The sequence below is a fragment of the Miniopterus schreibersii genome, assembly GCF_964146895.1.
Source record: "Miniopterus schreibersii genome assembly, chromosome: 10".
Classification (NCBI taxonomy): domain Eukaryota; kingdom Metazoa; phylum Chordata; class Mammalia; order Chiroptera; family Miniopteridae; genus Miniopterus; species Miniopterus schreibersii.
The window spans coordinates 30569662-30588121 of NC_138110.1; the positions used below are offsets into that span (position 1 = coordinate 30569662).

An 18460-nucleotide genomic window follows, 5' to 3' on the forward strand; every position below is an offset into this window, starting at 1 on the left:
ATTCTCAATCTTGTTTTTAATCTCCTTGAACACATTTATAGTATGTACAATCATTTCAAAGTCTGTGTGTGATAAATCCATTATATGGAATTCTTTTTGGTCTATTTCCACTATCTGTTGTTTCCTTTCATGTTGTTGTTTCCTCACATGTCTGCTCTTTTTGATTGCAAGCCAGATAGTTGCTTCTAAGGGAACTAGAGGCACTAGTAAATCCTAATCACCTTAATTCAGATTCATGCATTGAGATACAGTGGTACCTCAGGTTTTCGAACGTCTCTGTTGACAAACATTTCGGTTTACGAAAGCCATAAACCTGGAAGGAAGTGCTTCGGTTTGAACACACCTCGGAAGTCGAACATGCCCCACGGCTTCTGCTGAGGGCAAGGTCCTGAGGCCTAACTGTCGGCTGTGGATCCCTTGGTTTTCCAACGTTTCAGAACTCAGTCTTCGGGAACAGATTACATTTAAAAACTGAGGTACCACTGTAGTCTGAAGTTGGGCTTCAAGGGCCGATCTACTTCAATTCCATCATTACTTCTAGGAGCCTAAAACTAAAGCATTAGAGAAGGGGCTATCAGATCTTCCCCCCACCCCCACATATGCACTTGGTAGGCCCTAGACTCCACAGTTTTTATGCTCTAGTACCAAAAGACTGTTAAAAGCGGTACTAAGTTTCTTAATATACACCTGGATTCAGCAGATGCCTCTAGGTAAAAAGTGGCCTCCAAATTCTAGGTTCAATTTTCTGGGTTTCCATCTTCTCCCGTATTTTTTGGCTTTATAATTCTTCACTGCCTTTTTTAAGCTCTGCCTTCTAACCTCAGGATGTTTTCAAGCAGATGATTTTTATATTTTTTCTAATTCTCTAGGTGTCCTCAACAGGGGAGTTGGTACAGATCACCAAGGCCACAATTATAAGAAGTGGAAGTCTTCCTTATTTTTTTTCATCTGGGTTTCAAAATAATTTTGTCTGAGTTCCAACAACTTCCACATACTGAAATCCACTGGTCAACTTAGAGACGTCAATTTAGTTTACCTGTGAGCAGCACAGTTAACATAGCTGACCACTTCCTCCTTGAAACACTTGCTTGGCTTCTTAGGCACCATATACTTTTCCCCATAGCGCATCTTATCTTTCTCAGACCCCTGCCAGAAGTTCCTCCTCCCCTCACTCTAACCTCTTCATCTCATCCGCTCCCAAAGCTCTCTCAGCCAGCCCATGTCTTTAAATTCTCGTCCCTGACGACCCAACTTCCTCCTCTCCCCAGCGCTACCAGGTTTTACAAATATGTGCTAAGAACTCTTAATTTCTATCCCCATATTTCTTCTTTCCTCTTCTTTCCACCCTGGCAAGTATTACTATAATCCAGATAGCCTGAATTTGCAATTCCTCCTCTTCCCTTTTGTTCCACATCCAACCCATTAGCATTCTGGCGGCTCTGTCTTAAAAATGCAATCAGAATTGAAAACTTCTTCACATGTGCCAGCCCAGTCCATGCCACTACTGTGTCTTACTCATGCCACTATTATATTCTGCATGAATATGCAGAAAATGTCTCTCATCCACTACAGGTGGAAAGTGTGAAATGGTAAGACTACTTTGGGAGCAATTTTTTTTTAATTGAATGAAATAAACACATCTTATAGCATAGTAATTTCACATCTATGGTCTTTTTTTACCATAACCCACAGAACAAATATATTTTATGTTAATATAGCACATACATACTCAAACAATGATTAATGAAAAAAATACCTTTACTACATGAGAAATACTGATATCTCCTAGTCTACTTCACTAATTAAAATACTCACAAAATTGATTTCATGATCTGTTAATGACTAAAAGGCAAATATATACACAAAGAACAAGAGATAAATTATGGTATATTCATAAAAGCAGTTAAAGTGAATGATCTAGAACTACATGTACTGACATGGATAAATCTCAAAATCTATGCCTGAGCAAAAACAAATTTAAAAGTTACAGAAGGATTATGTGCATATGCTGTACTAATATTTATTAAACTATGAAACTGTAGGCTTGATTTCTGCACTTATCATTACTTTTAAAACATGCACAGTAATGATAAATGCAAAAATCAGACCTATGGTTAGAGCAGATTAGAATTGGGGAGGGGTATACAAAAGGCTCCAACTATAGTTATAAAGTTTTATTGCAAAAAATAAAATATGAAAAAAAAAGGTAACTTATCAAGATTTGATAAAGCTGGTGGTTGGTACAAAGGTTTGTTATCTCCTACAGCTTTCTGAATGCTTAGACCATTTTTATTAAAAAAATTAATAGCTAAAATAAGGAAAGGGAAGACTACTTTTTCCAAAAAAGATTTCTGATAGATCACTAGTAAAAAAAAAAGCATAATAAAAAATACTTCAAGACAAATTATTTTAAAGTACATGTTAAACTACAAATTATCACGTGTCTTTGAGACAACAGATAAAACAAACAAACGAAAGTTAGGGAATTCACTAAATTTCTGTAATAGATCAATTTACATTTCATGAAGAAGGTAGACACCAAACTACAAGATGATAAATACAGGTACAAAAAAAGTAATATTTATGTTGGAATATTTTGTTTCCAAAATCTTATTTAACTGAAACAAAATACATGTTAGCTTTAGAACTACCAATTACTCTTTATAGAATAATGTCAAAGTTACTGAAGAAAGCACCTGAAAAAACAACAACCCCATACATCTTTAAAAATTATAAGCAACTTCCATAATTTCATCAAATCATCTAGAGACATTTATCTGCTAAGAGAAAATAAACAGAATTCTACTGAATACATGAGTTTAACCTGTTTCCAGAATTTAATCTAGTATTAAAAGGAATAGTTTAAAAAAATGAGAGAAAATAGCTTTCAGCAATTAGGTCAAGAAAGAAGGGAACTAAGGACTTGGATTCAAACCCCATTCATTATCCCGGGCTATAGCAAACTCTCTGAGCCACTTTAACAGCAGCCTGCCTCGTGGTACTGATTATTTTTTAAACCAAAGTTAAAATTACCCCAAAACCTACAAAGATCAAACTGCTATTGTTATGCTAATTTTCTCACAAATATTTGTATGTATAAAAATGGCATATTACAGGTTTTCGCGTCTATATTTTTTAAAAGCCAGACAATAATGATAAAGACTTAGTAATAAAAAATTCAAGTAAGTAGCTGAAAGAGTCTGGGATTTCTCCCTGGAAGTAAAATAAGACAAAAACATGAGACTAAGAGAATCAATTCCAGCAGTCTAAAGCCTGGCTAACAGGAGTTCCCAAAAGAGAAAGCAGACAGATGAGACAGATAATAGATGTGTCCAATGATGATGCACACGACAGACCAGATTTCATACTTTTACTACCAACAAGGACACAATAAACTGTAAGGGGAAAAAAAGATAGAGAGGGACCTGGCAGGCTAAAAAAGACTTCTTGACATATCTACTAGTTGCAATGTGTAGCCCTTATTTGGATCCTGATACAAACACTATAAAATAAAGTACATGACATAACTAGGGAAACTTGAACACTAACTGGGTATTTCATGTTATTAAGGAATCACTGTTAGTATTTTCAAGGTATGAAAACAGTACCATGATTTTCCTTTCTTTTTTTTAAAAAAATGAGTCCTTATCTTTCAGAGGTACCTATTGTAATATTTACAAATGGTATGCCTTTGCCTGGGACTGGGAAATCTGCTTCTAATCTCACTCACCAGATTGATCACAAAAGACCATAAAACCATAGGGCTGCTCCTGTCATGTCAGCAAGCTTACCCAGAGCCAACGATCCAAGTGAGAGTAAGAGACCAAATTGGAAACCACGGTGTCTTTTATAACCTAATCCTGAAAGTGACACTCCATCCCCTGTACTGTGTTCTACTGGTCATACAACACAGGGAGAGGCCGTGCAGGGATATCAACACCAGGAGATGGAGATTGTCAGAGGACATCTTAGAGGGTATAATAGAAGGCTGTTAGGAATTGCTGAAGCAAGGTGATGAATACATGAGGGTTCATTATACTATTATCTGTTTTTGTACACATTTGATATTTTCCATAATAAAATGCAAAAAAACAAAAATAGGATACCACCACAGAGATGGAGCAAGAAGGTATAAAAAGGCTACTTAGAGGCAGTAGTGACTTTGTGCCCCCTTCTCTCCCACAAGCAGCCCATTCCCACAAAGACTGAATGGCTGGCCAGGACTGTGTATTAGCAGCTTGCAGGAAACAGAATCTTTTGAAGTATGAGGAGTCCTCATCAAGCCCAAAATTCAGTGCACAAGCATATGTATCACTCCATTTAAACACTGTTCTTAACATTATGAAGTTGTTCACTGTCCAAAAACTGGGACTTCTAATACACTTTAAAGTTATTCATTAATAAAAGTATCTCCAAGAAACATAAAAGATTAAAAAACAAACACTTAATAAAATGTATTGAGAGTGGTTATGTGCTCAGGGGAATTATTAAAATCAGAAAAATAACTCTACAAGAAACAATTATAGTTGAGGCTCTTTTTAATATAGACATTATTAGGATTTTAACTGTAGGCTTCCCTGAAAAGTCTAGCTTTCTTCAATTATTCCTAAATTGTTCAGGAAAGTATACATAGCTTGTAAAATCTAAATTTACAATGAAGCTTCTCTTGACTGATCTCCACTTAACCAATTTGCTAAACAGATAATCTCCATCCCCTCATTCTGCTTTCTCTGAACAACTTTTAAAAGCTTTCCCTGGAGCCCTGGCCTGTGTGGCTCAGTTTGTTGGAGCATCGTCTGGTACACCAAAAGGTGGCGGGTTCGATTCCAGGTCAGGGCACATGCAGGAGGCAACAAATTGATGTGCCATCCTCCCCCCAAAATCAGTAACGAGATGCACAAAAATGTCATAGCAGTTTAATTTGTAATAGTCAAAAAGTGGAAGCAACCCAAATGTCTACCAATGACTAAATAAACTATGGTATATTCACATTAACAAACCACTACACTGCAATGAAAAAGAATAAACTTCTAATGTATGCAACAACATGGATTTCAAAGACACGAAAAAACAGATATACTGTATGGATCCATTTATAAAAAGTACCACAAAAAAGGACAAACTCATTTATGGTCAGAAAGGTCAAAACAAAGGCTGCCTCTTGGGGTGGAAGTACTGACCAGAAGGGAACATATAAGAACTTTCAGGGTGATGGAAATGTTCTGCATCTTGATTTGGCAGACAGACAGGTACATACGTATACAAAAATTTAGTAACCTGTACACTTACAACTGTATACCTCACTGTTTTAAGTTACAGAAAACTTAAAAGAATCTTTTCTTAAAAGTTGATACTATGAATGTTTTGATAATAATAAAGTTTAAAACCCTCTACCATCTTAATCTATTAAGATAAACTATTATTTTCCAAAGCCTGAAATAATAGTCCTAATGATCACTAGTAACTGGGCGTATTATCAGCATTTAATTATTTTTAAGTGGGGTTAAGTAGTAAATTAGTGATAGAGCATTCACTTCAGGAACAGTCACTAACATGTGATTAATTAGGAATTCATACTTTTCATTCAAATTAAACACCATCAGGACCATACTAAGTACTTACCCTTCTAGCCTAACATCTGGTAAAGATCTGTTGAGTGCAATCATCTCACTTGCCATTAAATTGAACTGGTTGATTTTAAACATCTCTTTCATCTTTTCTTGATCCTCTTTAGGAATGACGACTGGTTTCCCCATTTCTCCAGGACCTTCATGAGGCTTTTGTACTGGCTCTAGAACTAAGAATAAGGAGGAAACTTAACTAACAATTTTATAGCAATTGACCCAAGTTTCTTTTTAATAACTCTTGAGTTTAACTGTGCCCTCAATGAGAGCCATTTCTGAGCCTGTCTCAGCCTGTAACACCTCCTAGGAGCTGCCCTGCCCTCCACTTCACACCAGTGTCACGACTTAAGACCTTCTTACCTTGCGCCACTCACCTGAATCACTGAATTGCCTTGGCACACCCATCTCAAATATCGTTACCATGTTAACCTCCCTAAAAACATAGGCTTCACTGTGTTATTCCCATGGTCTCCAAAGGTCCAATCTCTTCAGTGTGAAATTTAACATAACTTGCCAAACAAACCACTTGCTACGCTCTTCCCCAGTACTCCATCCTCAAACAGCAACTCACTACTTTCCCCCAAATATGCCTTGTTTTCTTGCTTTGGTGCCTTTGCTCACACAAGTCCCCTCTCTCTTGTACCTCCTTCCCACTCCTAACTCTGCAATACCAAACACCTTGTCTTTCAAGGTCCAGCTAATAAAGTGGCTTCTCTTGCCTATAGCTTTTCTGAATCCTTCCATTTACTACTCTTGACTACCACATCATTTCATCTAGAGTTCTTATGTCTCTAGCCAATCACAATTTTTTTATTTTGAGAGAGTATTTTATTAAAGCTGGGGACAGTGAAACAGGGAGCAGCTTAGCATAGAAGCAATAGGAGAGAGCCTAAGCAGGGCTGCTTTGGCTCTCTAGAAGCACCATGGGAAAGAAGTGAGCCAAGGCAGGGCTGCTTCAACTCACTGAAAAGTCAGAAAAAGGGGCCTTGAAGACAGGTTCAGGGGGTTGGTCTGAGATGGGCTGCCACTGTCCACTGCTCCCCTGGTTATAAGTTTCGTGAAGACCCACAGAGTTTGACAAAAGTAAAGATGCACACCTGAGGGAAGAAAGGTGTGGGTGTGCTCCTCAAAGGGAGAGAGCCCAATTACTATTTCTTACTATAATGATTGCTAAACCTCTTATCACACTCCACCCCCACAAGGTTATGATCTCTTTTTAGCTGGGGGGTTTTAATTCACTCATGTACCGTCTGTCTTATAGACAGGAGTTTTATAAGTATATGTTGAACTAATGTGAGTACAAGTGCTATTCAAAATAGGTCGAAATGAAATCCTAGAATTGGTAACAATAGATATTATATAAGCACCACGCAAGGTGGAGCATCATGAAAGATAATTCTAATCAGAAGTAATGATATATCTTGATATATACATAAAGAGTAGTATTCCAGATCCACAATTCCCAAATCTTATTCTTTGTTAAATGCTTTTGAGATGTTAAAAACATTCCAAGAAGAACAGGTTCTAGGATATATTAAATTTGGATAAAAGTGTGTTAAACTTCCCGTCTAAAAGGGATGGATATACAATGAGCTGAGGACAATAATGGGATGAAAATATCTGAGACATTACTTTTTTTTTTTTAACTGAAGGTTTTATTCTCCTGCAGTTTTTCTCTAGGCATCCCCCCAAAATCTCTGCATAAAAATGGAGACATCAAGGCAACAGACAAACCATCTCTCTTCAGCCAGGCTTCATCTGCCTAACTGGTAAAGCCAACTTGAAGATGGTTTCAGATGGTGGAACAAAGCAACCTACCAAAATGAAAGCTGTGGCATGTGAAATCATTCATTGTGTCTTTAACAACTGTCTAGAATATAAAAATCTACTTTAGAGAACCATCAAAGAAAAATATGGTATATAATAACTCCCCATTCTCAGAATAAACTGTGATTTTAGGAGGTACGTAAAAATATTAGAAGTTTAAAAAATTATAGAAAACTCATGTAATAGTTTTTAAAAACAAATCCTGTTTAGTGTTTGCTCAGCAAGTAAGCTCTTTAAATATAAGAGTTGACAGAATTTATAAAAATTCTCAATGACAACTATGATAAAAACTATAATACAAGTTACAGAAGTATAATGCCCACATAAGCTTTTAAAACTTTAAAAATTATAAAACTCTTAGAACCACTTTTACTTACTTACCTGTCTCTGAAAATAGAGAGCAATCAACAGATTTGAGGACTGAGAAAGCAGCAGAGTTCTGGAAGCGACAATTATCTTTAGTGCACACATAGTGTGTAACACAAAGAGTAGGTGGGAGACATCTAGTGGCGCTGATAATAAATATCCTTCAGTTATCTGTGCCCTGTTTTAGTATAAGATGATGCTTTAAAGAAGAGTTAAAATGGGAACATTTTCATGCTGCTCAATTTTGGAGTATTAGGAGTATTTCCAACTCTTGAAGGGAAGGGAGCTCTTGAATCTGACCAAGCACCTGAACCTACCTACAAATTCACAGGACACATAGGGTACAGAAAGACATGATAAAAACAAAAACACTAAAGGGATGCAAATCCTGTCTGTGGAAAACTGGAAAAAGAGAACCCAATTTCTTCAACAATAACCAAAAATTGGGGGGAGGGATGTAAAAAGAAAGAGGTATCCATGTATCCATGCCACAAGACTAGCCTTGAGTTGACAACTGTTGAAGCCAAAGGATGGGTATACGGGAATTAAATTTTCTATTTTTCTACTTTTGTTTATTTTTGAAATTTTCCATAGGCTCAAGGGATCATGAAGGAGGACTCAAGAAATTTTTACTATAAGAACTTAGTATAAATTTTATCCCTATTGCATAAGAGACTATATGACCAGAAAAGTTAAAATCTTGCCCCATCATTTTGAAGTAAAAAACTCTGGCCTTGAGATTTTAAAGAATCACACAAAACTATACAACATATACAATCCTGCGGCTGCAATATTTTACAAATTTGATCTGCTACTTGTCTGAATATCTAATATAGTGCCCACATTATATATTTTAACTCACTGATACACATGAGATTTCACAGACACATTTAAAATTACAATTAATCAAAAGTTATATGACTACTGTATGACTTACAGAATCTACCAGAATACTCTAATTTAGAAATTACATTATCCTGAAAAATTAAATGGACTAATTAACTACTTTTCTCTGGCAAAAAGACCAGGATAAAATGTATGTGGTTAGTGAATACTTTTACTACTACTGCATTTGCAGTATTAAAAAACACCAACAAAAAAGATGGTAAGCATTAACTTTCCATGTATTCTAAACAGTCCTTTACGTAAATTAAAAGTGAGTTCAGTGAAATTTTTGTTTGAAAGTAACCAAAATGGGATTTGGATATCATCAATTTCCTGAACTAAAAAAAGAATTTTTTCTTGGCATAAAATTTAATACAAAGATCATTTCTAAAACTCAAATCAACTTTGATAAGGGAGTGACTAAGGTATTATTCCAAGGTAATACGTAAGAACAAAGATATTTTATACTTCAGTTAAATTTCATTTATGTGACAATGTAAAGAAATTTCATGTTTTAGAAAACTTAATTATCAAGAAAACTACAAGTTCCCTCTTGTATGACACCAAGTAAAATTAACATATACATATCACATGACATACTTTTGAATGTACTTTATAAATCTTACAAATTACTAATTTATATTTTTCTCATAGAAAAATAAAGAGGTACAAAGTTACTTTTTGGAGAAAAAATACCAATGAAAGTTATAATAATTTCTCTCAAAGGATTTTCTTATCTTATTACATAACTATCATCTTTGCTGTTTTGATGCACTATGTTTTGCCTATTCCAAAATATTTTTCCTTTTAATATTTTTAAATATTTTAATATCTGATTGGGATGTGGCTTATGATGGTAATTGCAATGTTTTTGCTTTTTTAGTGGTATATAAAATAAATAAATATCTATAAACAAAGGTATGTAAGATATTTTGATAATGCTAAAGACCTCTTATAAGATGGTTAGATATACTTAACAATTATTGAGGATTCATACAAAATGTAGCAAATTACCTGATTAAAAAAAAAAAAATCAAAATATATATAACAAACCTACTGGTAAGTTTCTGCTACCTCAACATCCTTGTCAGTTTCAACCCTCACTCCAATTTTATGTTCATATTATTTATATGTTCAGTATATAAAATTCTAAACATGTAAAAAAATGTAACAAAGTGTTTCTGAAAGCATTTACTAATAATATTTTAAAGTTTTTAATCATAAGTTTCTTCCATAAACTATGTTCTCATAGGTTTCCTAACGTTTGACAGTTGAAATAATTCTAGCATAAGCAATGAAAACTTGATTCGTCAACACATTAATGATCTGAAAATCAAGTATAGTGTTGGCAATAAAGGATCAATTCCTACTTGAAACTGCATCTGTGAGAGTACTGAATGTTCTAGACAACATCCATATCCATAAATGAGCTAATTCTGGAAAGCATAAGAGTAGTAAAAATATTTCTAAGACATAATCCACACTAATCTTGCTTTTTCAAGAGGAACCCAATCAAATTCTCCAACAGAAGCTTGCTAATCTCAGATAGCTTGGGGTATAAAATACAAGTAGAAAACTATGAGAACTCAGAAAAACAAAAAACCAACCTCTCTATAATCACCAAAGGCTGGCCCGCTGTAGTACTTAGAAGCAGGCAAGTAACAAGTAAATAATTAATTATATCAATAACCGTCCTGTAAGAGGTCTTCAGCATTATCATAAGAATAATCAATCTGTTCTACTTAAAAACAGAACACCTTTTGGTGGTAAATGCACAATACAATACACAGATGATGTATTGTAGAATTGTATACCTGAAACCTGTATAATCTTATTAACCAATGTCACCACAATAAATTCAGTAAAATTTTTTTAAGTCAATCAACAACAAAAAATAGAACGCCTTTATTCATGGTATACGGAACATAATTTGGTACATTTCACCAAATTGGCACTGTAAAACAGTTCAAAGAATGTTCAGAAATGATATCCTTACAATACTGAAACAATTACTCTGGAGTGTTATATCTGCTCATTGGTTTTGTTTTTTTTGTTTGGTTTTCCAAATGCCATTGAAAATGAAGATCCTGGAGACATTTTGTATCAAAAGAGACCTACATTTTTCTAGGTGACTCAGTGTACTTGCTAATTCCACTAAGAAGTTCCAAGTTCCAAATCCTTAGTTCCATTTACCTAACCACTCTCTCCCAACACCTTTAGTGAAAGATCGCTTCAGAGGCACTACAGCAATTCCTCACCTATTGAGAATCTTAATAAATTTCTGTGCTCTCAAGTCACTTGGGACTTCTCGGCTCCCACTGCACTAAAACTTCACATTAGAGCAGATTTTTTGAACTTCTGGCTTAGTATAAACTCTCCCCTTTCCCCAAATCATTTCCCCCTCTTTCCTGTCAATCCCTTAAGGCTATATAAATCACAATTTGAAAAGAGGCTCTAAGGCCCCATCTGAAACTGCTGACCTCTGAAACCCTTTCAGTTTAGCTATTTATTCACCTTCTGGCTTAGGGCTGAGCCCTTCTCTCTTTCTCCCACTGCTGACTTCCTTCCCTGTCTGTCCCATTAAACACCCTGACACCCCCAGGCTATCATAAAGCTTCTTTATGTCTTATCTTCTCAACACAGAGGCCCATCTACCCAAGATCTGACTCAAATCTGGCTCTCCCCAAGGGCCTGCTAACCTCATCACCACCTCCTCTGTGAGAACTGTCCACTCATCCCTTTCCTTGTGAGGTAATGGTGCTATCTTACAGCTCCATGTTGTTACTTCCAGACCATTTCTCCTTTACTGTGTACTTTGTACAAAAGCTACTCCTTTTCTTTGATGCTCATGACACTAGTGATTTTCAAATCTGTATTAACCTTAGAATCCTCTTCAAGGAAAATCCTTGTCTTATGGTTTTGATACCAGTCTCACCTGCTGAATATTTGCTGTTTCAAGCATTACTTCTTTTCCTTAAATTTTAAATCTCTCCTTAAACATACATTAAAAATACATACACAGAAAATCAGCCTTGGCTCCATTCCTTTCTATTAACTGTTTTAAAGGAATAAGCTATACATCTCCACTACTACACTGATACCTCAAATCCACTGGTACTGGGTTGGCGCTTGCCAGGTTCACAAGAAACCCCGTTCCAAACATATCAGAAACACCTGGTCTTCATCTCAGATAAAGTCTCTGAAAAAACACCACTCCTGGGTTTCCATGACCCCACTCACTCTGGCTTCTCCTTCTACCTCCGAGTTCCTGAGAGGCCTCTCTTCCTTCCCTGACCCTCCATGATGCTCTCCAATACTGGGTCTATCTCTTCTAACTCTTTGTACGTTCCAAGTGCAGTCTCATGTACAGACAAGGCTTAACCTACTACCACCTATGTGCTCCACCCTCAACCATTCTACCGCAGAACATCCTTTACCAGCACCTCAGAGTTGAATATTCCAAACCCAACACATCCAGCCACCTTCTCATCAAAGCTGCTCTGCCTCTGAGGTCCCTATCTTGTATCAATTCATCCAAACAGGGAGACCTAAGAATCATCTTTGGACCTATGCTCAATGGCTCTCCACAGTATGTAAATTCCACTATTTACATACTTTTCATACATTTTATTTCCTTTCCACCTCTAGTGTCATTTTAGTGTAGGCTACAATAACTTCTCCAAATTTTCACAACTATCTTACAACTGGCCTCCATTCCCTTCTAGTGTGTCAGCCACATGGCCACCAAACTTCTGAACATCCAAATCCCATCAGGTTACTTACTCCCTTGTTTAAAATCCATCAATGACATGCCAGTTCCTATAGGGTGAAGTCCAAAACCCTTAGCCTGCCATAAAGGCCTTCTGTGATGTGGCCGCTGCCAACCTCCCAAGCTTCATCTGTGCTCTTTCCTCACATTCTCCTATACATCAACTCTGTTCTCTCACTTGCTTAGCTTGCACATGCTTCTTTCCTTTGCTTGGAAGGTGTTCCCCATCAAACCAGCAAACATCTATTCACCCTGATATTACTCAACTGGAACATTATTTTCTTACTGAACCTTGGCGTGTTCCTTCTGCTCTTTTGCACATCTCTAGCCTGCTATTTATATATCAGTATTTTACTATTATTCTTTCTCTCCTATAGGACTGCAATTCTCCAAAGGGGAAAATTTTGTGTTTTTGTGGTTATTGTGGAACTGACTATAACGAGCACCTATTACACTACCCAACACAAATCAGAGTTTCAAAAACATTTGCCAAGTGGAACTTCACACACTACAGGTACCATTCTTTCTTACTTCCATGCCTCTGCATTTAAGATAGAACACCACGAGCTCCCACTATAATTAGCAATGAATTAAGGTGCAGTGAAGGGAAAGATAATGTGTTCTCTTTGGGAAAAAAATATCCTAGTCTCTTACTGGTGAATGGTAATATCTGCCCTTTGATTTAAATGAAGACAGAGAGTTACAGCTCTAATAACAACAGTTCAGGAAGCATTATTTTGTTACACAACAAAGCTACTTAACAACAGGGCCATAAAGTAAACCAGGAAAATCAGCAGATAGGCTGACTTTGAATAAAAATGTATTTTATTAAAACTTGTGGGGGAAATGAAATTTAAAAAGTTAGGGGTTAGCCTAGGTATTACTAGAGTTCAGTGCTGGCAATGAGCCTATTTTTAGACAAATTTCCCAAGATGAAATAAACAGAACTGGTTACACAACCCCATCTATAAAAATTATAGTAAGTAGACACAACTATCAATACAAATAATTTTAGATTATAAATTTTAGGGAACCAGGTACCCTAAAATATAAAAGTATAAAATATTTAAATGTGGCTACTCAAATAAAACTTGTGTTAAAATAGTAATCATTTATACATAATTTCTTAAAAATAGAATTACTATAGAGCCAGTATTCTACAACTAATCACAGAGAGTTCAGAACCCAGAACAGCTGAGTTATTAACAATGCAAAGTCATTTTCATTATGTTTTGAAAAAAACAAAGGCAGCATGTTTGCTGAATATAAGGAGTTTAAAAGTGAGTTTTTCTAGTGTCCTCTGCCAAAAATGTCAGTATATCCTACCCAGATCCTTCATATTTGTTTCCTTTCTTTTCCACACCCAATATTGCAGTGTCCTCACTATAGCCCCTATTCTACAGCCTCATCTTTTCAAAAGCCCTCTCTAAAAGTGTTCACTGGAGCTACTATTCCTCCTTTCATCAAGAGAACTCTCCAGGTCACATCTATCTAGAATGACTTCCTCCCATAGGACTGAGATTGGAAGGTAGGAGGAGTATCTTTTCATACCTGAAAATGCAATTTTAATGCTCCACTCAGCACTGTGGCATTGGACTAATCTTCTGTACAATTCTGATAGTTCCAACTATGAGATTCCTTATATTATTTAGTAACAACAGAAAATTAACTACACCTAACACTGAACACGAAAATTAAAGTCAGCAATTCTATATATGATACTTTGATATTTTTATAACTGTTGGAAGAACCCCCTAGAGAATTGTTGGAAAAGTGATCATCATATATACGAAAGTAGGGATTACTATTAACTTCAAAATGTTAAAATTTTACAGTAGCCTAATTAGTTAACAAAAAAACCAAAACAGTGAAATGCTTATCAAAATGAGTGTTTTATTATAAAATGTCACTCACCATCCCCAGCAGGAAGTCCTCTCTCCTTTTTTTCATCACATTTGTTGCATTCACTGAAGTAAAGCAGCAGGAACATATCCAAGAGTACCCAAATCAAGGAGGTGGCTAGGACCACCTTGCAATATGCAAATTTTCTCATGGCACTTTAAGTCAAATGCAAAATTTTAAAATATATATATATATAAATATACAAAGATCATGAAAAATTTTCCAATTCAGGTTCATCAGCAATCACGTTCATAACCTATAGAGAGAAAAAAAACCACATTAACTTAAAAATTCTGAATGTATAAAATGAATTCTAAGAATATGAAATTTTACTCTATATGAAATTTTACTATGGAGAATAAGTTTATAAATCAGACTTAGAAAAATTTGTAAAATACATAAAATTAATAGTATCAAAAATATACAAATAACTCCTACAAATCAATATACAACAACCCAGCAGGAAAATAATTAAAGGATGTAACAAGCACTTTGCAGAAAGTAAACCTGAATAGCCAATAAACATGTAGAAAAGTGCTCAATTCACTGTAATTAGGAAAATGCACATTAAAACAATAGTGAGCTATTATCTTATGTCCATCAAACACATGAGACTTAACTGCCTTCTAGTCAATTACTATATTAAGTGCGTAGGCAAAGCTAAACCATTGATTGCCACAGGATTTTAAGAAACCAGTGATTCCCGGTTTATTTCAACTACTCACATTCAGTTTCTAAGGTCCAAAGATATACAATACGTGTTCTCCTAGGAGTCTGTACTATAGACGTTTATTCTTGTCCCTCTATCCCATTCCAAAAATGATACAGTCAGCAGCCATTCAGAGACAGACTCATGGAAATTATATTGGAAAAGAAAAGGTTATCATAAGATCTGAGACCTCCTGTTGACTCTGACGGTAATTTTATAGACCTCCTTGATCTTTAGTTTCTATTTCCCACCCAAACCCCACACCCCCATCTGTTAAAATATGAGAAAATGACTTGAGGAACTGTCACCAAATCCAGAAAGTCATTTGGAGTAGTTTGACTAGAAATATTTCTGGCACATAAGGAGTTCATCTTGGGGAGCTCTGGAACAGTCTGGAAGTCCTCAAAGAGGTATGGAGTCATCTACTGAGCAGCTGATAGCAAGGCTCAAAGGCCCATGTCACTGCTGATTAGGACACTGACCAAGTGCATTCAGATGAGTTGTGCATTCTGATGAGGTAGATGGAGGAAGCACACACTTTGCACACATGACCCACATGAAAACCACATGAGCATATGTTCTGAAGGACCAGGCCGATGATCAATGCTGCAACCCCTTACAAGGGCAACTTTATGTAGCATGTTCCATGGCGGGCAGCACAAACAGCAGCTGACCTTGGCCTGCACCTCCTGGGAAACCCCTGAGCCAGTGCACCCAGTGGACAGTTTCAGACCACACTAAAGCACCACCCAACCACCTTCACAAGCAACACACTCAAGGGGCAAACTCGCTGGCACCAGAGCCCCACTGAAGCTAGTCCTGCTCCATGGGGTTGGCCCCTGCACAGCAGATCCTATGCTGTGAATCACTGTCAGTCCTCACCGCCAAACGGTCTAGGGGGTAAATCCTTCCCATTGATGTGCCATCAATAAAGACTCAATTACAACAGGAGGGTGTACAAAGCCCACATGGGAGGTGCACCTGGAACACCCAGCTTGGGCGACTGAGGAGGATGTGCCACTGGGCCCTACAAGAAACCTACATAAGGCCACTCTACCAAACCTACAGACATAGCAGATCTACCTAATATATAGAAACAAACACAGGGAGGCAGCCAAACTGGGGAGACAAAAAAACATTTCCCAAATGAAAAAAAGAACAAAACTCCAGAAAAGAAATTAAACAAAATGGAGACAATCTACCAGATGCAGAGTTCAAAACACTAGTTATAAGGATGCTCAATGAACTCAGGGGAAGAGCAGATGAACTGAGAACTTCGGCAGAAAGATAGAAAACCATAAAAATGGAGATAGGAAGCATAAAGAAGAACCAGTCAGAAATGAGGAATACAATAAGTGAAATGAAGAATACATTACAAGGGATCAACAGTAGTGAAGATGAAGCAGAGGATCAAATCAGTGATTTGGAAGATAAGGAAACAGGAAACACCAATCAGAACAGCAAAAAGGAAAAAAAAATCCAAAACAACTTCAAGCATGCCAAAATCTGTATCATGGGGCTACCCAAAGGAGAAAAGAGAGAGCAAGGAATTGAAAACCTATGGAGTAGAGAAAGTCTCTTCAATAAATGATGCTGGGAAAATTGGACAGTTACATGCAAAAAGATGAAACTAGACCACCAACTTACACCAAACAAGTATAAACACAAAATGGATAAAAGACTTAAATTTAAGACATGAAACCATAAAAATCCTAGTAGAAAACATAGGCAGCAAAATCTCAGATATCTCTTGTACCAATGTTTGCTGATACATCTCCTAGGGCAAGAGAAACTAAGGAGAAAATAAACAAATGGGACTGCATCAAAATAAAAAGCTTCTGCACAGGAAAAGAAACCATCAACAAAACGAAAAGGGATCCCACTGTATGGGAGGACATATCTGCCAACGACACATCTGATAAAGGGTTAAATCCAAAATATATAAGGGTCATACAACTTAACAAAAGGAAGACAAAGAATCCAATTAAAAAATGGGCAAAGGACCTAAATAGACACTTCTCCAAAGAGGACATACAAATGGCTAAGGGACATATGAAAAAATGCTCAATGTTGCTAATCATCAGAGAGATGCAAATTAAAACCATAATGCGGTATCACTTCACATCTGTCAGAATGGCTACCATCAACAAATCAATGAACAACAAGTATGTGGAGAAAAGGGAACCCTAGTACACTGCTGGTGGCAATGCAGACTGGTGTAGCCACTATGGAAAGCAGTATGGGGTTTCCTCAAAAAATTAAAAATTGACCTGCCATTTGACCCAGTGATCCCACTTCTAGGAATATATCCTAAAAAAGCCGAAACACCCATCACAAAGAACTTACGGACCCCTATATTCATAGCAGCATTATTTAGAATAGCTAAGATCTGGAAACAGCCCAAGTGCCCATCAGTACATGCGTGGGTAAAAAAGCTGTGGCACATTTACACGATGGAATACTATGCAGCTGTAAAAAAGAAGACTCTTCTATCCTTTGGGACAGCATGGAGGGAATTAGAAAGTACTAGGCTAAGTGAAATAAGCCAGTCAGAGAAAGACAAGTACCACATGATCTCACTTATATGTGGAATATAATAAACAAAATAAACTGATGGACAAAATGGATCCCAGAGACACAGAAGCATGCAACAGACTGAGGGATCTCAGAGGAAAGGTGGGGAGGAGGGAAGGGGGGAGAGATTAATCAAAGAATTTATATGTTTATAAGCATAACCCATGGACACAGACACTGTTCTGGGGAAGGCCTGGGGTGGAAGTGGATGCGGGGTGTAGGGGATCAATGGAGGTAAAAAGCGGACATCTGTAATATTTTCAACAATAATAAACTTAGAAAAAAATAAATACATGCTCAATGCAAAGAACTTGGCAAACACAGAAAACCACCTATAAACCCTAATAAACACTACTACTACCAATGGGTTAAGTGTTCATTCGGTCATTCAGAATAGACAGAAGAAATGTTATGTTTTAAATCAAGTCTGCAATATCTATTTTGCCTCATTTTTGTCTCTTTAATGTTCTTATCGGGGAGAAAAGAAAAAGGGATGGATGTGATCATAAGGTACTTTCATGGTGATGCTGTATTTTTATGTGTTTTTTTTTTATTAAAAGTAATATGCTCAACAGACATTTCTAACCCCTCTTCCCCACCCCCAACCACTGAGTATCCTATGTTAGGCAACATCAAATGTCTTAATGGTCACCCTGATATTCACAAAGCTATGTCAAAATGCCACATATTGTTTTACACCTAAAGAATAGACATAAAATGGATAAAAACTGAGGGGACTTCTTGCTTCATGATTCTCACCTTAGCTCTCCCTGCCCTCCCCAAAGGGTTTCTTCTGGTAACAGA

At 36.6% G+C, this 18460-nt stretch overlaps 1 protein-coding gene across 2 annotated transcripts in view; it reads right to left on the reverse strand.

Moving 5' to 3' along the window:
• Positions 1–18460, reverse strand: part of GALNT1 (polypeptide N-acetylgalactosaminyltransferase 1) — a 97811-nt gene that overhangs the window by 37804 nt on the left and 41547 nt on the right. For both annotated transcript variants that reach the window (XM_081149807.1, XM_081149808.1), the window contains 2 exons: positions 14386–14629; positions 5623–5797 (listed from right to left, as the gene is read on the reverse strand). In XM_081149807.1, the coding sequence (XP_081005933.1) occupies positions 5623–5797; positions 14386–14524 (314 nt within the window). In that variant the 5' untranslated portion in view covers positions 14525–14629. The remainder of the gene's footprint in view (positions 1–5622; positions 5798–14385; positions 14630–18460) is intronic.